General features: G+C 38.2%; 1 protein-coding gene across 2 annotated transcripts in view; it reads left to right on the top strand.

Annotated features, from left to right (window-relative positions):
• TRIM24 (tripartite motif containing 24) overlaps positions 1–23,082 on the top strand; it is a 122,320-nt gene that overhangs the window by 81,633 nt on the left and 17,605 nt on the right. Inside the window, exons 7-10 of one of the 2 annotated variants that reach the window (XM_042973254.1) lie at positions 1,564–1,710; positions 9,817–9,934; positions 12,588–12,856; positions 17,859–18,032. In XM_042973254.1, coding sequence (XP_042829188.1) covers positions 1,564–1,710; positions 9,817–9,934; positions 12,588–12,856; positions 17,859–18,032 — 708 coding nt within the window. The remainder of the gene's footprint in view (positions 1–1,563; positions 1,711–9,816; positions 9,935–12,587; positions 12,857–17,858; positions 18,033–23,082) is intronic. The other variant, XM_042973261.1, reaches the window with a different exon arrangement.

Here is a 23,082-nt window from a genome sequence, read left to right on the forward strand (position 1 = left end):
TGCATGGTATTTTAGTATTCTTTTAATGGTGCAAAAAGAATTCACAGTAAAGAAGCAATTTAGAATGAGAAGAGAATGCAAGAATTCTGATGTTTAAGGATTTAAAAAAAATAAAAACTCCTAGAATAATTTGGTTTAACCTCTTTATTTTGTAGTTGACAAAATTGTAAGGTCTTTCTCAGAGAGTCCTGCCCTCCTGGGAAAGCATGGTCATTCCCATGGTTCATCATCCATACAGGAAACAAAGACTAAAGACTTGTCTTATTTAGTGAAGAAGTATTCTGTCCAGGAGACCTCATTTATAGTATTTTTTCAAGATTCTGTGATTTCTTTTTTTTTTTTTTTAATTTTTTAATGTTTGTTTATTTTTGAGAGAAAGACAGAGTGTGAGCGAGGGAGGGGTGGAGAGGAGACACAGCCCAGGCTCCGAGCTGTCAGCCTAGAGCCCCTTGCAGGGCTCAAACTCAGGAACCGTGAGATCATGACGGGAGCTGAAGTCAGATGCTCAACTGACTGAACCACCCAGGCACCCCTCTTTTTTTTTTTTTTTTTTTTTTTATAAGAAACACTTAAAGAATTTAAAACATTTTCCAAGCTCTGTTTAAAATCAAGCATCACTTAGATTGGCTTTCTCAGAAATTACTAGTGCGTGCATGGCTGTGGCTCTTGCCAGACTCCGCTGTAAATCAGAATCTCTTGGAGAGTTTTTCAAAAAATGAAGATAAAGTAGTGCCTGGGTGGCTCAGTCAGTTAAGGGTCCACCTCTTGATTTCCACTCAGGTCATGATGTCCCGGTTTGTGAGATCGAGCCCTACATCAGCTCTGTGCTGCACATGGAGTCTGCTTGGGATTCTTTCTGTCTCTCTGCCCCTCCCTTGTGTGTGTGCACCCTTCGTCCCTCTCTCCCTCTCTCTCCCCCTCTCCCCCTGCCCACCTCTGTCTCTCTCTCAAAAAACAACACACACAAAAAGTTTAAGTGTTGTCTACCACATGGTGTGACTGGGCACAAAACTGGTTGCAATCAGGACTAGAATGCCTAAAACGTGAAATCATGTGATTGCACAACATATGATCTGATAACTTTATTAGATTGTTTTTTATTTTTATTGTATTGTATTTGTGGGTATTGAGTTTTAATTTTGGGTATTGAATTTTATTTATAAGTATTGAGTTTTATTTATGAGTGTTGAATTTAATAGGCATTGACTGACTGTATCATAGCCAATCCATGGTTTTCGCCCCTTTTTGAATATTGGAAGATGCATGAACACCAACCTAAATTCCAGAGTATGTAAAACTAGACCAAGGGCCTGGTGTGGAGGGTAAAGGGTGCAGAGACGGTGGTGGCAACAGCAGAAGCTGCGTTGTTGGGGGCACAGTTTTTGTGGCAGCGAGACTGATCCTTTTATACTAAGAGGAAAAACACTAAGAATATTTCTTATGAAAATTCAAGTTTCTATCACTTGGCTTCTCAGAGGTGACAGTTATTCTAATTTGGTAATCTGAAAATGACCATTAAAATATGTTATATGCGGGACTAATTTTGAATTTTCTTCTTTTCAGAGCCTTGCAAAGGACCATCGCATGAAACTTATGCAACAACAACAGGAAGTGGCTGGACTTTCTAAACAATTGGAACATGTCATGCATTTTTCTAAATGGGCAGTTTCCAGTGGCAGCAGCACAGCATTACTTTATAGCAAACGACTGGTAAGATAGCTAAGTATGGCATGGAACATACCATCAAAAAGCAGAGAAATGATGGGCGTCACTGGAATACTTAAAATTCAGAAATGTTCATTAGTCTATTTGTACTTAAGTACCCTTACCTATCTCTAATTTTAAGTGATCAAAATATTTTGGTTTTGAAAAGTATATTTAACTGCCATGGTTTAGGTGTATTCTAATCCACCACTGTCCTTCCTGTCTGGTTCTTTGCCAGGTTTTCTCTCAGTGGCAGTCGAACTTAACACTAACAGTAATGATAATAATAAATATTTCCTGCTCACCTATAGTGTGCCAGGCGCTAATTCTAAGAATTTTCTATGTAATAGTTCACTTAAGCTTAGGCATCATTTTTATAAGATAGGTATACCTATCCATCTTTTTTGTATGGATGATGAAGGCACAAAGTTAAGTGACATTTGTAAGGTCACACAGAGGTATCAACCAGAATTCCGTCTTGGACACTGAGCTTAGAAGCTGTGTTCCTCTTGTCGGCAGCACATTGATCACTCTGGCGGCCATAAACGGTGCTGGATGTCTCAACCCCATTTGGTAAAGAAAAGTGGCTGTGTCATGATGAACAATTGTGGTAGTAGTCTAGAACCTTGCTACTGAAAATATTTCATCACTGCACACTAGTAATCACCTGAGGATTCTGGATTAATGGTTGTGGAGTAGAGCTAGATTCTGTATTTCTTACAAGCTCCCAGGAGATGCTGGTGCCACTGGTCTGCATTCTTAAAAATTGCTGCCTTACCTTCATTTTATTAAAGATTTCACAATGGGGAGCATGGGTGGCTCAGTAGGTTGAGCATCTGACTTGGGCTCAGGTCATAATCTTGAGGTTCATGAGTTCAAGCCTTGCATTGGACTTGTTGCCATCAGCACAGAGCCCACTTTGGATCCTCTCTCCCCCTCCCTCTGTCTCTCCCCTGTGCACGCACTCTCTGTTTCTCTCTCTCAAAAATAAATAAACATTAAAAAAAATGGGGCGCCTGGGTGGCTCAGTGAATTAAGCATCTACAACTTGAGCTCAAGTCGCCGTCTCACAGTTTGTGGGTTCAAGGCCCCCGTCAGGCTCTGTGCTGACAGCTCAGAGCCTGGAGCCTGCTTCAGATTGTTTGTCTCCCTCTGTCTCTAACTCTCTCTCCCCCACTCGTACTCTGTCTCTCTCTCTCTCAAAAATAAGAAAAAATAAAACATAAAAAAAATTAAAAAGACACTTAAAAAATATATTCGGGGCACCTGGGTGGTGCAGTCAGTTAAGCGTCCAACTTCAGCTCAAGTCACGATCTCCCATTTTGGTGAGTTCGAGCCCCATGTGGGGCTTTGTGCCAACAGCTCGGAGCCTAGAGCCTGTCTCTGTGCCGCTCCCCCGCTTGCACTCTATCTCTCACAGGAAATGAATAAACATAAAAAAAATTTTTTTTTTTTTAAAACAAAAAGATTACTCAGAGAGTTACCCTTTGAAATCAAATTAGGACATCCAAATCAGTTTTCTGTTCACCTGTTCTTAGAGTCAAGTAGCAAAATTTTTCTCTGACCGTTTTGAAATAAGGAAATGTACTTCTGGATAAACTTTTATAAACTAGGTTCAAATATTGAGTTGAAGACTTGTTAAAAAAAATTGATTTATAACTATTTCTAAAACTATTCCTAATCATGAATCGTATTCAACTCTTGGACTTTTTTTCTTTCTTAATATTTCAATGATACATTTTTTCTTGACTTCTTTCTTTTTTTCTTTCTTTCTTCCAATTGCTTTATTGGTCTTTTGAAAAATAGCTTCTAGATAGTACGTATCTTTTCTGTTTTCCTGTATATTTTTCTGAATGTCCAACAGAAAGAGAATAAAAATAGAAAATGAGACAATTCTTTTTTCAATTATGAGTGAAAAGTTATGGATATTGAATATTACGGTATTGTGTAAGAAAGCATATTATTCATACAGTCAGATACTTAGTAAATCTCTGTCTAAAAATTTCTCTGATTTTATTTTATGATTTTATTTGCAATTATAATAAGAGAAAACAATAAAAACAGATGGGATTACTTACTCAGCACAATGATCTCGTGACATAGGAGAAAGGAAGAATGTTGTTGACATTATATAGGAGAAAATGGGTACAGCAAATTACAAGGAACCAGTATTACTAGATTCGCCAAATCATTTCTTTTCTGATTTTTAAAAGTCTGTGGAACCCAAGTGGCCCTTGAGTCGCAAATGTATGTAGCTAATAAAATAATTGGCCTGCAATGCACACTGAGCTGAGGCTTATACTTATTTGTAAACACTTATAAGGATCTCCAACCTCAAAAAATTTGAAAATTACTATATACTATAACTCCGTTCCTCATAGTTTTTCTGCATGGTACATGTAGCCGTGTTTACTCAAGTTATCCTTTAAATGATGGCTTTCATGTGCTTAAAAAAATAAGAAGAAATGCCTTGCAGGCCTGAAATTTCAAGCTTGGCTTGCAATTCTTAGTTCACTTTTTGCTATAGGAACTGTGGTCAAGAAAAGACAAAAATCAATGGAAGAGCAAAATCTTTCCAGAAGTCTAGTATTAAATATATTTTGAAACAGTTTCACAGTATTTCCTCAGAACTCTTCTGTCAACCTGCTAACACTGAATTTATCCTTTATTATTTAGAAGGAAGGCAAGCAACGTTGACAGAAGAAAGGCCAGGAGAGTAAAACACGATCATTCTTTTTACTCTCTGTAAATATTTCTATAATACTAGCAATTAGGAAACTATTAAGTTATAAGTAGTAAAAAGGAATTCTTTTCTCCTTTTTTCCCTTCTCCCATCTAATTAATCTTCAGTGACCTTCTTTGTGTATTCCTGAATGCCTCATTGCCATCTCCTTATTTCTAATCTTTGGTGCTCACAGGATATGATTCTTTCTTGCCTGAGTACTGGTACCCTTTCCTGCCTCTTCTTGCTCCTGAATAATGTCCATCTTTTTAAAGACTACCTACTTCAGATTAGATTGGTCTTCCTTTCCACTTGTCAGCCTTTCATGACCAAGACTGGATTGGGTTTCTCTTTCTTGTGTTTACACACCCTTTGTGCATATGTCCATCATACTATTACTGATTTTTATCTGCTATTATATTTGCATATGTTTCTATGAATCTCATTAGACTCTATACTTCTTAAAGTAGGAATTTTGTGTTACTCAGTGCTTGATGCATAGGAATTCAACGAAAGATTGATGGTAAAAAAAATCAGGTACAAGATAATGTCTTCTTTCAGAAGCTCTAAGTATAGACAAAACCACCTGTTCATTTTTATAGGATTGGAAAATCAAATACTAAATTTCTTCTTTAAGTTTATTTTAACTTCATTAGAAAGGAGACAGTATATAGTATTGCTATCTTGAAAGCTGTTTTGATACCTTTCATATTTAAAAAAAATGTTTTGTCTGTTGCTTTTTGAACAGTAGCTAAGGTTTCAGTGTAAAACCTGAGTTCATTTAAGTTCAGATACATCTGAAGAGATTAACAAGTGTGTATATTTAATGAACCATTACCCTCTATACCAGTCATGCCTTATCACTTCTCAGAAATAACTAAAACATGCGTCAGGAGTTTTGACAAGGTTTACATTTTAGATGGGTAATAAAATAATTTGACAGTGAAAGAGCTCTTGTATTTTACATTGAATGACAGTAAAATACATCAGGAAAAAATGTTACTTAAGGAACAGAGTTTGGCCAAGTTTGATACTACTTTTAGACCTTGGTACAAATTAATAGTAAATAGATACTAGCTATCTGAGTTGTAAATAAATTGCGTCTTCTGGCTTCTCATCTACAGCATAGTATCTCAAGGGGAGAAAAAAGTATATCCAAGTATTGACCTCACAGTTCCCTTTTATTAGAGCTGATTTTCTTTTAAGAAAGTGTTCGCATTTCTGATTTAACCATTTTATCTAAATGATAAAGAAAATTTTATGTCACAGTGTGAATCAATAAATGTAGAAAGGATAGTACATATGGTCACTGTCGTAGTGGTAATTAAGAAGGAGTCATCAGTGTATGCTAATCTGCTGGGTAGAGAATTGATAGAACAGGATTTCAGTGTAATGCTACAATACCTCTTTGCAAAATACTAAGTGTTTACAAAGGGGGAAATCGAGTGAATTCAAGGTGGGGAAACTGGGGAGCAAAATTGTCAGGCGACGAAGATTCGTATCAGCACTTGTGGTGGGACAGGCTGCCATCCTGAGCTTCCTGATCTCATGTGCTAAGAAGTGCACATTATATTATCATTAGTGTGGGATTCCTGACAAGGATGCTTTTACTAAGTCTGATCAAGAGGAACTGCACTCAGACCCAGGTTGAAGGCGCTCTTCTAGAATATAAGTTCTTGAACTCTTTAAAGCCATCAAGGACATAAATGACAGGGAAAGCCTAAGGAACTGAAGGGACATGGCATCCAAATGCAACCTGCATTCCTTGACAGTATCCTAGCAAGCGACACTGTGGGCAGAGTTGACATTTGAATGAGGTCTTTGGATTGGATGGCAGTGTTGTCAGACTTGGTTTCGGAATTTGGAATTTGCTCTTTATGTTAGACGATCTTTGTTTTAAGGTGCACTCGCCAGAGTGTTTAGGGTAGACAGAACCTCATGTCTGCAACTTGCTGTCAAAGGTTCAGAAAAAGACTAGTAGCAATAGTGTATGTGCAGAAGCAGTTGGGGAGGCACTGGAAGAAGTGTGTTAATACAGCAGCCGTTGGGAAATCTGGGTGAAGGGTTCTTTTCACTTTTCTACAATTTAAAAATTATTTCAAAATGAACAAATTTGTGGAAATGATAAAACAGGAGTATATTTACAAAGGAAAGTTCTTGGAATGATTGTTTTGGTCGGCTTTGTAGGAACATCTTTTACGGTGAGAACTGTTAGAGGACACAAAAAATTAAGACAAAAACTTAGGGAGAAGAGCATTGTGTTGAGTGCTGTTAGCTACACACTGTGCCATGTATTCTACTTAGTCCCAAAATAGTTTGATGGTTTTTTACTCACAATTTATTAGAGCTATTGAAAATAATTTAGCAACTAAAGCAAATTATGTATTCAACAATTATTTACTGAATACCTGCTATATATATCAGGCAGCATTCTAAGCCCTGGGAGAACAGAGAACAAAATAAAATCTTTGCCCTTTAAGAGTCACATTTAGTGGAGAGAGACAGCACCAAAATAAGTAAAATATATAACTATTACCTGGTATATATTAAGTGCTCTAGAGAATATTAAATTAAGGAAGGGAGTCTGGAAACACTGGAGTGCAGGTGGTAGTGTAAGATAAGTTGGTCTATTTAAAGAGGGTGATATTTGAGCAAATACTAAAGAAAAGTGAAGAAGCAATTCCTGCAGATATTTGGGGGAAGTCTGTTCTGGCGAAGCACACAGCAGATACAAAGATGGAGGTGGTGGTTTTTGTGATATGGACACAAAGAGGCGTGAGGGGCTGGAACAGAGTGAAGGATCAGAAAGTAGTATGAGTAAGGTCAGAGAAGCAGTGCAGTCAGATAGCACAAGCCTTGTAGTTCATTATGAGGACTTTGGTTTTTAATCTCAGATGAGGAACTGCTGGAGAGAGGGACTTGAGAAGGAAGACAGAATATGATTTATATTTTAACAATCACTGTAGCTATTGAGAGCAGACTATAGGTAGTTGAGGGCAAGGGAGATATAAGGGAGACCAGTTAGAGCCTTACTTACTGCAGTAAGATAACTTTTGCAAAGTGATAGCAGGAGAATTAATAGAGGTGATGAGAGGGGTGCCTGGATGGCTCAGTCACTTAAGCATCCGACTCTTGATTTCAGCTCAGGTCATTATCTCACGGTTCTTGGGTTTGAGCCCCGCATCCGATTCTGCACTGACAGTGTGGAGTCTGCTTAGGATTCATATTCTCTCTGTCTCTCTCTCTCTCTCTTTCTTTCTGCCTCGCCTCTCCTCTTGTCTCTCCCTCTCAAAATAAATAAACTAAAATAATAATAATAATAATAATAAATAATAGAGTTGATGGGAAAATGGGTAGGGTTATCCATATCTTAAGGCTAGAACCAGTAGGATTTTGCTAACAGGTTGAATGTAGGGCATGAGAAAAAGAAAGGAACCAAGGACTAAGCTGTAGGAAAAATAGTGTTGACAGTAATGGACAAGGCTAAGATTATAGGACAAGTAGACTTGTGTAGAAAGATCACAAATTCCCTTTTAAGCAGATTAAATTTGAGGTGCCTATTAGACAACCAGGTGGAGATGTTGAGTAACTAGTTGGAAATGCAAGTTCAAAAGAGAGATCTAGACTTGAGATATAAATTAAGAAGTCATTTAAACTATGAGACCATATGAGATCACTGAAACTGTGGGTAGAGGAGAAATGAGAGCAGTTGAAAGACTGAGCCCTGGGGCTCAGTTGAAAGAACCAACAGTAGAGGCTTCGATGGTGCGTTGGAGCCCAAACCTGTTCTCAGTGGCCCCCAAAAGTAGCAGCTGGTAAAATAAAGATAAAACCATGAGGGTATAGTATGCTGAAAGCCAAGTGAAGGAGTGGTTTCAGAAAAGAATGGGAGGAGAGGAACAGGGCACAGTAAAAATAGATGAGTTTTTTAAGAGTTTGCTGTAAAAAGCAGGAAAATGGGGCAGTGATGGCAAGAGAAAAAGAGCCAAGAGTTTTGTTTTTAGCTGGGAAAAGTTAAAACATTTCTCTGTCGATGGGAGTGATCCAGTAAAAGGGAAGCCTAGGTGATACAGGAGAGGGAAGAAAGTTGCTGAGCAGTGTCTGTGAGTAGGCAAGAAGGGTTGGGTGCTGTTGCACAAGTGGAAGGACTGCTCTAGAAGCATTGCAACTGGAGGGAGCACTAATACTCACAAGTGGTGGGAATTTGTAGAAGGTCCCTGATTGTTCCTGCTTTCTCAGTAAAATTGTAAGCAAAATCATCAACTGAGATTGACAATGGGGGAGGAAGGGTGCTAGAGATTTGAGAAGAAAAGTTGAACAGTTACTTAGGAGAGTAGGGAAGTACCAGAAGAATGTCACATGCTAGCCAGTCACCCTTAGGGGCATAACCGGAAGTAAATTGTCATGTGTTTGAAGTGATCATTCCCTTTATTAGTCCAGCTATATTTAGGCAAAAGCTGGACTTAACCAGGGTTGCTTGTTTTGTTTTGTTTGGTGACAAAGGTTGAGGAGAGAGATGGGAGTATATTTGATGGAGTATGTGAGAAAAACAGGTATTGAGGGTATATGCAAGGAGATGATTATGGTGCTTGACCCTGGGGTTTAAGCTGGGTAAGGATAATGGTAATGTGAGATTGAAGGACATGGAAAAATTATAAGAGCAAAGGCTTATAGGGCCTTTAAGGTTTATAGGATAATGGGTACCTGGGCACCAGAGGAAGTGAGCTAGAAAGAAGGATCAGCTGGTTGGATATTAAAATCATTAAGAATTATGATGAGTAATGTTGGAGATGGTAATAGTGAGCCAGGAGCTAAATTCTTCAAGGGCTGAGAGAGAAGGTCCAAGTGTTCACGGAGGACTACAGGGTGGAAGGAGGTGGGTGGTGTGGTATAATGACATGAGATTCAAAACATAGGAGCAAGGGGAGCCATCCCACTAGCAGCCTAGATGTGAGCTGTACTTATATCTCCTGAGCAGAGATTAATCTGTATTTTCCATAACTCATTAGCCCCTTAATCCAAATCCTGAAACTTTCTTTAAAAGCATAAGTATAATAAAAGAGCAAAATATGTTAAGGTTTATTTTACAGATATTTAGTTGGTGCTTCTCTAACCTTTTATTAATTCGAAAAAACTCACTTTAACGTATCACTTGAAGATACTTTTCAGTTTTGTATTCAACAGTATAGGTAACTAAATTATACCTCAAAACTTAACGTTTTAAAAAGAAAACCATGTTGTGTATCCATATTTTATAGCTTCTATATGATTAGCTGTTTTGTATCAGCATACATACCAGAAATGACTTTTTTTGTGTATTCCCTGGGAACTTAATAAATTATTTGCCTGATGAAAGATACTGATGTTTAGTTGTCTCTCCTTTCTCCTAGATTACATACCGGTTACGGCACCTCCTTCGAGCAAGGTGTGATGCTTCCCCAGTGACCAACAATACCATCCAGTTTCACTGTGATCCTAGTTTCTGGGCTCAAAATATTATCAATTTAGGTAGGCCATTATGTCCGTTTCCTCAAAGTGCCATTTGTTTCTGGAGCTCTTAATGATTATGATAATGCTATCAAAGTGTTTTTATTACCTTATTTTAAAGACATGGAATTTTTGCCAGTATTTTATTAACGTGTGTATCTGTGTAACACATGCCTGAGTATAAATACACATATGTAAATAAATGGATAATATGAAACATCCTTAATATTGACTCACAGGATGTCTAGACTTGGGAATTTAGAAGTTCTTTTTTCCATAGAATATTGCTTTTACTGTTAACTATAGATTTATCACAATGGGGTAATAAAACTTTTGACTCATAACTGCCATTGATACAGGATTTTTGTTATGTGGAATGTGTTCTGTTAAAATAGTATTTCTCATATTGGTTTACTTCTTATACCCAGTCATGGAGCACCTAAAGGTTCATTTGCTTGATCTTGCTAGGGAAGACTTCTCATCTTTTATTCCACCTTTTATATAATAACTGTATATTTTTTTTACGTTGTTTTTTAATGTTTATTTATTTTTGAGAGAGACAGAGACAGAACGCGAGGGGGGAGGGGCAGAGAGAGAGAGGGAGACACAGAAGCCGAAGCAGGCTCCAGGCTCCGAGCTGTCAGCACAGAGCCCGACACGGGGCTCGAACTCATGAGCTGTGAGATCATGACCTGAACCGAAGTCAGTCGCTCAACTCACTGAGCCACCCAGGCGCCCTGAAATAACTGTATTTTTAAATTTCCTAATTGAAACGTAACATGCACAGAGAAAAGTGCCCCAGTTTTTAGTATTAGAGCCCACCAAATTATCACAGAGGGAGACTGTCATTTTGGTAAGATTAGGAACTCAAATAGTAGAAAAAGTCTTCACTTTTTGCCTTTCTTCTTAATTTCTCACATGGAAACTATAGAAACAGAAATTTAAGAATTCCCTGTACATTCTTCATCAGCCATCAGTATATTCCCTTTGATGACAGTTTTTTGGGCTCACAGACTATGTTTCAAAATCATCAAAGATGTTTGGTCTCTCATACCCTCAGCTCGATTCTAGGTAGGAAAGGAAGAAATGGCTGGAGAGAGCCAGTGCTCTCTTAACACATCAAGAAAGGAAGCAATAAGCTTACACAGATCGCATCCATATAAAAGAACAAAAAGGATAGTGATAAGTTAACCCCTGTAGCTCAGTTTTGAAGTGCATGCAGCAATGTATTTATTGATAGGTAGCAGGCAGCTGGAATCACACACACTCTGACCTGTCTTACTAAAAAGCATCTTAATACAAAGTGTGTTTCTAAGTAACTATCTCTTACCTACCTCACCAAACCACCACAGATTCAGCTATACAGAAGTTATGAATCACAAGTTATATATCTACACAAGTATAGAAATACATGTAATTACAAGCATATAACTTACAGCATAAACCTCGTGATGTAGACATAAGTAAAATGTGTAACTATATACATAAATGTATATAGTTTTAGGTATGTCTGCATCAGCAAAAACAAAATAAAAACAGCATCTCCTATTTGTGAAATTCCTATAATAAGGTTAAACAATATCCTTTACGGTAAGACTTGTCAGAGCCATCACTTACAGCTGTGTAAATTACCATTTACAATGAGATTTACATTTTAAATATTCTAAGAAGGATTCAAGTTTCCCAGACTTGGTGTTATCCGTGGCTTCTGAGAAATGTCTTCTAGAAGACTACATAGGGAAAATATTGATCTATGTCAACATTCAATTAATGTCTCGGTGAGTTTGGGTAATTTACTCAATCTCTCTGAGCCTTAGATCCCTTATCTATAAAAAGGACTTTATCAAGAATATACATAGACCTACTATCACATTACCTAACATGCAGTGAGTATTTAATGAATGATGACCATATTTTTTTAGGATGTTTATGCTTAATAAATCAGAAATTGAGTCTGTTGAAGAAGTCAAGCTTTGCCTTATGCTGTAATCAGACCTACTAGAGGCACCTTTAAATTCTAAAAGTGTAGTTGTGAGCCACAGTATTCTCTGTCAGAGAGCTGACGTAGTATGAGCCGTGAAGGTATAAGGAACTTGAGAGATTACAAATTGTTCATTCTAAAGAATCAAATACATTGTGGGATTTTTAGAACCAATGTCAGATTGACTTGTTTTATTTTGATATACAAGAGCAGTTCTCAAAATATTGTATGAGACTCCTTTATGGGACTTTTCCCAACTACATGTCTATGTGTGGCTGGATTTTCTTCATAAATTTCAACCCAAACAACATATAATGACAGACAATACAGAAACAAATTGGAGAGTTCAGCTCTTAGGCCAGACATGTGAAGATTTTTAAAACTTAAAACAATGTAAATCTTCATTAATTTTTGTGAAGTTATTTTTTCATAAAAATGTGTTACTGTGGGCTTGTTATTTTTAAATGAGTTAATAACTAAAAAATGTTTTTAATAGTTTCTAAAATGTGAAAATTTGATAGATAGAACTTACGTAAACAAAAGCTCTTTGTGACCTTTGATTTCTAAGAGTGTAAAGCGTTCCTGAGATGAAAAAGTTTCTTGGCAATTTGAAGTTCAGCAAAAAGAGCCTTATGAAATATGCTATTTCACTTTCAGAAAAACTTTAGAACTTAACTTTTTCTCTTTAATTAGGTTCTTTAGTAATTGAAGATAAAGAGAGTCAGCCACAAATGCCTAAGCAGAATCCTGTCGTGGAACAGAATTCACAGCCACCAGGTGGTTTATCTTCAAACCAGTTATCCAAGTTTCCAACACAGATCAGCCTAGCTCAATTACGACTCCAGCATATGCAGCAACAGGTAATGGCTCAGAGGCAACAGGTGCAACGGAGGCCAGCACCTGTGGGTTTACCAAACCCTAGAATGCAGGGGCCCATCCAGCAACCTTCCATCTCTCATCAGGTAAATTTGGAAGCAGGCCTGTCCTAACTTAGATAATGATAGTACAATTGTATTCAACATCTCTTAAAATAACCAAGACATCTGTCATTTGTGATTTACATCTATGAATTGTTAAAAATTTATCACATTAAGTATCCTTGATTTAGCTTCTAGTTTTTAGTCCTTCTCAAAAAGGAATTAATGGTTTATTTAGCTGGTACATCTGTTTTCATCTACTCTTCAAATTATAACAGGATAAATGATTGCATTCCTAAATAACCCATGCCTATGACTGATGAGGAAATTTGTAAATCTGTAACTCATAATTCCTGTATTAGTGCTTCAGAATGACTAATACTTCAGTTTTCTGTTCTTTGTGGGGATGCAGTGTTTTAGAAAAACCACACTGCATCCTAGAAACTAGGGTCAAATAGAAAACTGGGGTGGAATGGTTCCTTAGAAAACTACCTTTTTCAAACTTTATTTCTGAGCAGATACTCCATGAACCATTCTTATTCTTACTAGATATGAAGTATTCCATTTACTTTTAAGTCAGTTTTTCAAGATAAGAAGTTTATGCACTCTGTTAAGTAGTTTAACCGTCCTGCTCAAGTTAGATCTGGGCATACGTAATAAGTTTACTAAGGAATATAAGGTCTAATCAAATCATACAAATTGTTATTGACAGTTACATTTATTAATATGTACTCTTCCTATTTCTGAGAAGCATTTGAAGTAATGAAACAGTAATGACACAAATGAAGTAGAACATGGTTTAATAAGTATCAAAGTGTGAAGAACTACTTGAGAACAAGACTTAGCTCAGAATTTTTTCTCAACCCAAGAAAATGAGAAACAGGCATAATATCTATATTATTTGGTAAAAAGGAAAAATGCCAGTTAATCAGAGAAAAAACTTTTTACTAGTATTTTACAAGCACTAAGAGGAATATATAATGTGGTTCTTCATGAAAAAGCAATTTTAAATGGCATGATAATTTTTTTGTAGCAATTTTGCAAAACATAGAAGTGGTCTTCATAGGGCTCTTATTTCAACCCTGAAGAAAGTTGTAGGCATATGTAGATCGTGATTTTGTTAAATTGCTTCTGTGAAGGCCTGAGTTGATTTATTTGAGGTTTATGGCTTTCTAATAATTTGATTAAGAAGGCTTGTCAAATCCAGGGGTATATTAAAATGCCTAACTTAATATGCCAAATTGATTATTCCTCTAGAACTTTACTTTAACCCACATGTTCACAGAAGTAATTAACAAAGAATTTAAGAAGTCTTTGGTGAGTGCTCTGTGAGAAGAGAGTTGTGCACTGTAGATACCAAGAGTTTCAACTGGTAGAGTTGGAATTTTAAGAAAACTGAGTAATTTTGTCATTATCTCTGCAGAGCGACATATTGCAGGTAGACTTCAAAGAGTACCAAAATATTTCTAAAGATAAATGTGAAGAGAAGAGGGTTGAGCGCTTAGTGCTAAGCATTTGCATGATTAATATTTATCTTAAGTGGGAGATAGAAAAGTGATTTTTATTTAATAGTTTATTAAAGCAAAAAAAAAAAGGATAAATCCATTATTTGTGTTAATTATCTTTTCACTAAGAAGTGAGGAACTGAGCAGTTAGTAGATACTGTGTGACTTGGTCACTCATTATTTAAGCAGCGACAAAACAGAAGTGACCTCTGAGCCTTTATTTAGCCTACGTATCTCAAATTTGCATTTGATCTTATTTTTCCTCTCTAGGATTTACTGCTGTATAATCTATATAATGCACAATCTCTATTATGTGACCTAATTTTCCCACTTAGAAATAAGATAACCTTCGTATCTTTTGGTCATTACCTCACACACTGTTGTTTTTCTGTCTTTTCACCCCTCATTTTTATGTGTTCTCTGTCAAATACTCATATATTTTTCAGTCCTCAGTTTCTCCTCCTCCATAAGCTTGCCCTGCTCAGCTGTAGACTTCATTTTCTACCAGTTTATTTACATGTAAAGCGTAGGGAAATGTCTGCCTAAGAGGAGGTGCGTGTGTGCCTCTGGCTTTGTGGACATGTTCAGATGGTACTCTGCATCTGTCTGTAGGACCCAGGTAAATTTGAAGGACTACTCCTAAAAAATTGCTTGCATGAGAGTTCCTTATTTCTTCTTCCTCTGAATATTAACCACATAATCTGTGTGGTTAAAGAGTTGGGTGATACAGACATAGGATACACACTTTTATGACCAAGTGGTACAAACTTGATAGACTGTGTATCTCTGTTTATTTAGCAATATACAGTATATCTTATTATACTCCAGTGGACAGATCACAGTTTGTTGAGTGTGGTCACGTATGTTATTGAATACATAATTCACAGCAATGGCTCTTACTCCTGAGTCAGATTTATTGCTGTGGAGATGCTCTCATTCATATGTAAACATTCATTTTCCTGAAGAGTTAGAAGGACATCTGCTATCCTTCATGGTTATGCACAGTTGGGAACTACTGACCTAGAATACAGTCAAACCCTATAATAATGAAGGTACTTAGAGTGCAGATGAGGGTAACGATGATTATACGTTAGTTTGCTAAAGTGCTCAATTATTTCTCTGTTCTGTTTTTTCCATCTGTATCTTTCTTGCAAATTAGGTGATTCCATTTAATTAAAGTACCACTGGTTTTGCTTTTTCTTTTATGCTCAGAACTAGTTCCTAATCTTATTCTTCAAAGTTGCCTTCCCTGTCTAATGCAGTCAACTGTAACTGTTTAGGAGAGGGGGGAAAAACCCCTCACGTCTTACCAAACTGTGAGCTCCTTGATGGTAGGGTCGACATCCATTCCCACACTGATTTCTCACAGGGTACATTACTCTGACATCAAGTGTCATTTCTTGACTGTATCAATATATAAACCTCATTCTTGCTGGGACTGTGAGAGTAGGGCAGCAAAGGACTTCGAGGATTACCTTTATTCTCCTTAAGGACCATTTTAGGTGCTTTTCCACTTTATAAAAAATTATCTCTTAGATAAATTTAGAAGTTTTGTACTATTTCCACTGTAATCGCCCAACTGTTTTTTGTTTGCGATTCTCTGAGATAAAACCCTTCAAGTCACAAAACTTTTTTTTTTTTAATTTTTTTTTAACGTTTATTTATTTTTGAGACAGAGACAGAGCATGAACAGGGGAGGGGCAGAGAGAGAGGGAGACACAGAATCTGAAACAGGCTCCAGGCTCTGAGCTGCCAGCACAGAGCCCGACACGGGGCTCGAACTCACAGACCACGAGATCATGACCTGAGCCGAAGTCAGCCGCTTAACCGACTGAGCCACCCAGGCGCCCCTACAAAACTTTAAGAATTAGAAAGAATTGCTATGGCTTCAGGCGTATGCTTCTGTACAGTTCTGATATTTTCTCTAATATTTTTCTCTTCTTCACCCACAGAATTTCCCTTGGTGTTGAAACAGTATCTAAATCTGTTTTTCTTGGGTGTGTAATTGCTGGCTACTCTTGAGAGTTACTGAGGGTGAACCCAGTGCCAACTCATTTGTAAGACAGGGGAGAGAGAAGCAGTTTACCCATGCAAGGAGAGTAAATTCAAAAAAATGAGAGAGTAAAAGCTAAAAAAGAAGGCAGGGCTACACTTTATAGCTGTCTTCCTTCACAGTTTAGAGCGCCTAAAAAATAAGTATTTGCTTCGCAATAAGTTGCCAACTGTAGGATTGGTTCATGATGAAACAAAGACTGGCATATAAGGTTACCTTTTTCTAGAACACAGATCTCAATTTCCAAGGCTAGCATTTATGCACAAAGTAGGCTTGTCTTCCCAGCCCTTGCCCTGTCCTGTAACCAACTAGTGTTGTCCTTGGAGGGTTTCCACTTGAAATCTATTTTCTTTTAGGGAAATTTCATCCTCTCATCTGTACCTTAATCAACCCCCAGCTAAATACCAGAACGCATTTTGGTAATGATGAGGCAGACTAGATTTGGATCAAAGCTCTAGCACCACCTTTCACTAGCCATGTGACCTTTTTCAAGCTACGTAAGCTTTCTAATGTTCAGTGTCCTCATTTTACAAATGACATAATGAAGTAACACATGTAAAATGGTAATCACAATGCATGGCATATGGTTTGACCTCAGATCTAAAACTCACTAATTCCTTTTTTTTTTTTTTTTAATGTTTATTTTAGAGAGAGACAGAGTGTGAGCAAGGGAGGGGCAGGGAGACAGAGAGAGAGAGAGAGAGAGAGAGAGAGAGAGAGAGAGAGAGAGGGACATAGAATCTGAAGCAGGCTCTAGGCTCTGAGCGGTCAGCACAGAGCCAGACACGGGGCTTGCACCCACAAAACGTGAGATCATGACCTGAGCCAAAGTTGGACCCTTAACTGACTGAGCCACCCAGGTGTCCCAGTTTTCAAATATTAACAGTTTTCACTATTCATGATTTGTCAGTTAAGAGTTTGGAGCTAGAGTGCTTAAGTTCAAGTTCCAGCTTCATCTTTTACTAACTTTGTTAATCTTGGATAGGTTATTTAAATTCTCTATACCCTGATTTCCTTTTCTGTAAAATAAAGAGTCCCTACCTCATAAGAGTGTTGTGAAGATTAAATGAGTTCTCTCATAGAAATCTCTGAAAGCAGTGCCTGGCATGTAACGACTGCTCAGTAAATGTTAGCGATTAGTATTCAACCACCATATTATTTTAGGATGTCTGAAGAGGGCAAATCAGGGACTTAGAAGGATACTTAACACAAATTTTCCCTACTTCCTAACATGGCCTACATCCAGTCCTATTATAACCTACTTAAAGTTGGAAACCCCTGTCCCACGGCTCTTTCCTAATGAAACCCCTTTTCACATAGCTTTACACATTCTGGAAGGCTGCCTCCTTCCCCCACACCCTTGTTGTAGTATTAATAAGTTGTTCGTCTGTGACAGAGTTGCTGTCTTTCTTTGAAAGTTACAGACTTCTCTGTAATTTGTCTTTCAGGAGATGACCGTCACTAAAATGGTTTAATTTCTTTTTTCCAGCAACCCCCTCCACGTTTGATAAATTTCCAAAATCACAGCCCCAAACCCAATGGACCAGTTCTTCCTCCACATCCTCAACAGCTGAGATACCCACCGAACCAGAACATGCCGCGACAAGCAATAAAGCCCAACCCGCTACAGATGGCTTTTTTGGCTCAACAAGCTATAAAACAGGTATATATATTTACTCTCTTCAGCTTCTTGTTCTGCTTCTCTGCTTTCAGATCATGTTGAATTTATAAATAAAGCAATGGTTATGAAGAGCAAGTTTTTTTTGTTTTTAATAAATGTGAGTTACCAAGTTTATTACAGACATAGAGACAAAGCTAAGAGAATGGGTCCTGATTTATAATTAACAAGAGAAATCCACTTAAGTTGGATTAAAGGCCCAGAATAATCAGCGAGTCGTAGGTATGACTTTTGGCAATACTCATAGGTGCAGCTTTTAGCTGAGTTCATTACATTTACTAAGACAGAAGAATTCTAACAAATACAGGTTATATTCTGCAAAAGAGAAATCTTTAAATTGTTTGAAGGAGACTTAGAAAGTAACTGATAGTTTTAATATGGAGTACCTATACATCTGATGAAATTGAATGTTTTAAGGTTCTATATTAAATCCAATAGGATTTAATATTTATATTCTTAAGGTCTTCAGGTAAAAATATTTTCTAGATAAGACACTCTTTTGTTATATTTATCAAAGTTCTCTGTCTTCAAGCAGTTGTGTCAACACTGTTTCCAGCTTAATACTTGTAGGCTGATTTCAGTTTCATATTTTTGCCAAGACCAAAATAAGGAATATGATGTGGTTTCTATAATTCTCTGACATTCGTTTAATCAAATGATGTGAAAATTCTATTCAAAAAGTACATGTGCTGTGTGTTTGTGTGTGGTTATAATTAGTTTAGCTTTGCTTTAATAGCACAGAATTTTCATAATATTTTAATAAAAACGCTTTTAAATAAGTCATTTCTTTCTCTGCTTCATTGGTAGAGAGAGGTGAAAAGGACCCAAGCTGCATTGTAGCCTTAAGTCCTGTTTACTTTCCTAAGAGTTTTGTGACCTTGTGCAAGTTTGATCTTTTAAATGTCATTTGCCCCAGCTATATATTGAATCCCTTGCAGAGTTGTGCTGAGACTGCTAATGTGTACAGAAGCACCTAGCACATTCTGTGTGCACAAACGTGTACCTTCCCTCTTCCCCAGTTGTTTTTTTTTTTTAATTTTTTTTTAATGTTTTTTTATTCTTGAAAGAGAGATGGACAGAGAGCAAGGAGGGGAGGGGCAGAGAGAGAGGGAGACACAGAATCTGAAGCAGGATCCAGGCTCTGAGCTGTCAGCACAGACCCTGATGTGGGGCTTGACCCACGAACCATGAGATCATGACCTGAGCCGAAGTCGGACACTTAACCAACTGAGCTACCAGGCGCCCTGCCCCTCTTCTCCAGTTGTCATTTTTAATGTGTAGATATACACTCTAAGGATGTTTTTAAAATGTTTCCTGGAGAAGAGGTTAGGGAAGATGATGCTGTAGGAGGACGCTGGGCTCACCACCTCCTGCTGATCACTTAGATTCCACCTACACCTGCCTAAATAACCCAGGAAACCACCAGAAGACTAGCAGAACGGATTCTCTGGAGCCAAGTGCAGACAAGAGGCCCACGGAAGAGGGTAGGAAAGGTGGAGAGGCAGTGTGTGCTACACGGACCAGCGGGAGGGAGCCAGGGGCAGCCCACCGGCAAAGCAGAGCCCCCAAGTCTGGCTTGCAAAAGCAGAGGGGCCGGACGGAGTGTGTTCTGACAGCAAGCAGGACTTAACATCTGGAAGGTTATAAGCTAACAGCTCTGCTCGGAGAGCAGGAGGGCTGGAGGACAACAGGAGGGAGAGTTGTTGAACCCCAGATGACAGAGCTCAGCTTGGCGGGGAACAAAGGCGCTCGCCAATGCCATCTCCCTTGCCCATCCCCCAGCCAAAATCCCAAAGGGAAGCAGTTCCTGTCAGGGAACTTGCTTGCACTGCACAAACACCCAAGTCTGTGCTTCTGTGGATCCGTCCCTCCAGCAGCGGGTCTGACTCACTCCCGATGCTGCAGGGCCCCTCCTGAATCGGATCACCAAAGGAAAAGCAAACTGAGCCTGCCCCTCCCGCCCTGTGCACCTTGCCTACCCACCCCAGCTAATACGCCAGACCCCCAGCACCACAAGCCTGGCAGTGTGCAAGTAGCCCAGATGGGCCACGCCACCCCATAGTGAATCCTGCCCCTAGGAGAGGGGAAGAGGAGGTACACACCAGTATGACTGTGGCCCCAGCAGTGGGCTGGGGGCAGACATCAGGTCTGACTGTGGCCCCACCCACCAACGCAAGTTATTCAAGACAGCACAGGGGAAGTGCCCTGCAGTCCCGCACCATTCCAGGGACTATCCAAAATGACAAAATGGAAGAATTCCCCTCAAAAAGAATCTCCAGGAAATAGCAACAGCTAACGAACTGATCAAAAACGATTTAAACAATATAACGGAAAGTGAATTTAGAATAATAGTCGTAAAATTAATCGCTGGGCTTGAAAACAGTATAGAGGACAGCAGAGACTCTATTGCTACAGAGATCAAGGGACTAAGGAACAGCCTGGAGGAGCTAAAAAATGCTATAAATGAGCTGCAAAATAAAATGGAGACGACCACAGCTCGGATTGAAGAGGCAGAGGAGAGAATCGGTGAACTAGGAGATAAAATTATGGAAAAAGAAGAAGCTGCTGAGAAAAAGAGAGATAAAAAAATCCAGGAGTATGAGGGGAAAATTAGAGAACTAAGTGATGCACTAAAGAGAAATAATCTACGCATTATTGGTATTCCAGAGGAGGAAGAGAGAGGGAAAGGTGCTGAAGGTGTACTTGAAGAAATAATAGCTGAGAACTTCCCGGATCTGGGGAAGGAAAAAGGCATTGAAATCCAAGAGGCACAGTGAACTCCCTTCAGATGTAACTTGAATTGATCTTCTGCACAACATATCATAGTGAAACTGGCAAAATACAAGGATAAAGAGAAAATTCTGAAAGCAGCTAGAGATAAACGTGCTCTAACATATAAAGGGAGACCTATAAGACTCGTGACTGATCTCCCTACTGAAACTTGGCAGGCCAGAAAGGAATGGCAGATCTTCAATGTGATGAACAGAAAAAATATGCAGCCAAGAATCCTTTATCCAGCAAGTCTGTCATTCAGAATAGAAGGAGAGATAAAGGTCTTCCCAAATAAACAAAAACTGAAGGAATTCGTCACCACTAAACCAGCCCTACAAAAGATCCTAAGGGGGATCCTGTGAGACAAAGTACCAGAGACATCGCTACAAGCATGAAACCTATGGACATCACAATGACTCTAAACCCATATCTTTCTATAACACTGAATGTAAATGGACTAAATGCGCCAACCAAAAGACATAGGGTATCAGAATGGGTAAAAAAAAAAACAAGACCCATCTATTTGCTGTCTACAAGAGACTCATTTTAGACCTGAGGACACCTTCAGATTGAGAGTGAGGGGATGGAGAATTATTTATCATGCCACTGGAAGTCAAAAGAAAGCTGGAGTAGCCATACTTATATCAGACAAACTAGACTTTAAATTAAAGGCCGTAACAAGAGATGAAGAAGGGTATTATATAATAATTACAGGGTCTATCCATCAGGAAGAGCTAACAATTATAAATGTCTATGCATCAAATACGGGAGCCCCCAAATATATAAAACAATTACTCACAAACATAAGCAAGCTTATTGATAAGAATGTGGTAATTGCAGGGGACTTTAACACTCCACTTACAGAAATGGATAGATCATCTAGACAACACGGTCAATAAAGAAACAAGGGCCCTTAATGATACATTGGATCAGATAGACTTGACAGATATATTTAGAACTCTGCACCCCAAAGCAACAGAATATACTTTCTTCTCGAGTACACATGGAACATTCTCCAAGATAGATCACATACTAGGTCACAAAACAGCCCTTCATAAGTATACAATAATTGAAATCATACCATGCATACTTTCAGACCACAATGCTATGAACCTTGAAATCAACCACAGGAAAAAGTCTGGAAAACCTCCAAAAGCATGGAGGTTAAAGAATACCCTACTAAAGAATGAGTGGGTCAACCAGGCAATTAGAGAAGAAATTAAAAAATATATGAAACAAACGAAAATGAAAATACAACAATCCAGACGCTTTGGGAGGCAGCGAAGGCAGTCCTGAGAGGAAAATACATTGCAATCCAGGCCTATCTCAAGAAACAAGAAAAATCCCAAATACAAAATCTAACAGCACACCTAAAGGAAATAGAAGCAGAACAGCAAAGACATCCTAAATCCAGCAGAAGAAGAGAAATAATAAAGATCAGAGCAGAAATAAACAATATAGAATCTAAAAAAAACGGTAGAGCAGATCAACGAAACCAAGAGTTGGTTTTTTGAAAAAAAAAAACAAAATTGATATAAACCTCTAGCCAGGCTACTCAAAAAGAAAAGGGAGATGACCCAAATAGATAAAATCATGAATGAAAATGGAATTATTACAACCAATCCCTCAGAAATACAAGCAATTATCAGGGAATACTATGATAAATTATATGCCAACAAACTGGAAAACTTGGAAGAAATGGACAAATTCCTAAACAACCACACACTTCCAAAACTCAATCAGGAGGAAATAGAAAGCTTGAACAGACCCATAAGCAGCGAGGAAATTGAATCAGTTATCAAAAATCTCCCAACAAATAAGAGTCCAGGACCAGATGGCTTCCCAGGGGAGTTCTACCAGACGTTTAAAGCAGAGATAATACCTATCCTTCTCAAGCCATTCCAAAAAATAGAAAGGGAAGGAAAACTTCCAGACTCATTCAATGAAGCCAGTATTACTTTGATTCCTAAACCAGACAGAGACCCAGTAAAAAAAGAGAACTACAGGCCAATATCCCTGATGAATGTGGATGCAAAAATTCTCAACAGGATACTAGCAAATCGAATTCAACAGCATATAAAAAAAATTATTCACCATGATCAAGCGGGATTCATCCCTGGGATGCAGGGCTGGTTCAACATTCACAAATCAATCAACATGATACATCACATTAATAAAAGAAAAGAAAAGAAAAGAACCGTATGATCCTGTCAATCGATGCAGAAAAGGCCTTTGACAAAATTCAGCATCCTTTTTAATAAAA

The sequence above is a fragment of the Panthera tigris genome, chromosome A2 (genome assembly GCF_018350195.1).
Source record: "Panthera tigris isolate Pti1 chromosome A2, P.tigris_Pti1_mat1.1, whole genome shotgun sequence".
Taxonomy (NCBI): Eukaryota; Metazoa; Chordata; class Mammalia; order Carnivora; family Felidae; genus Panthera; species Panthera tigris.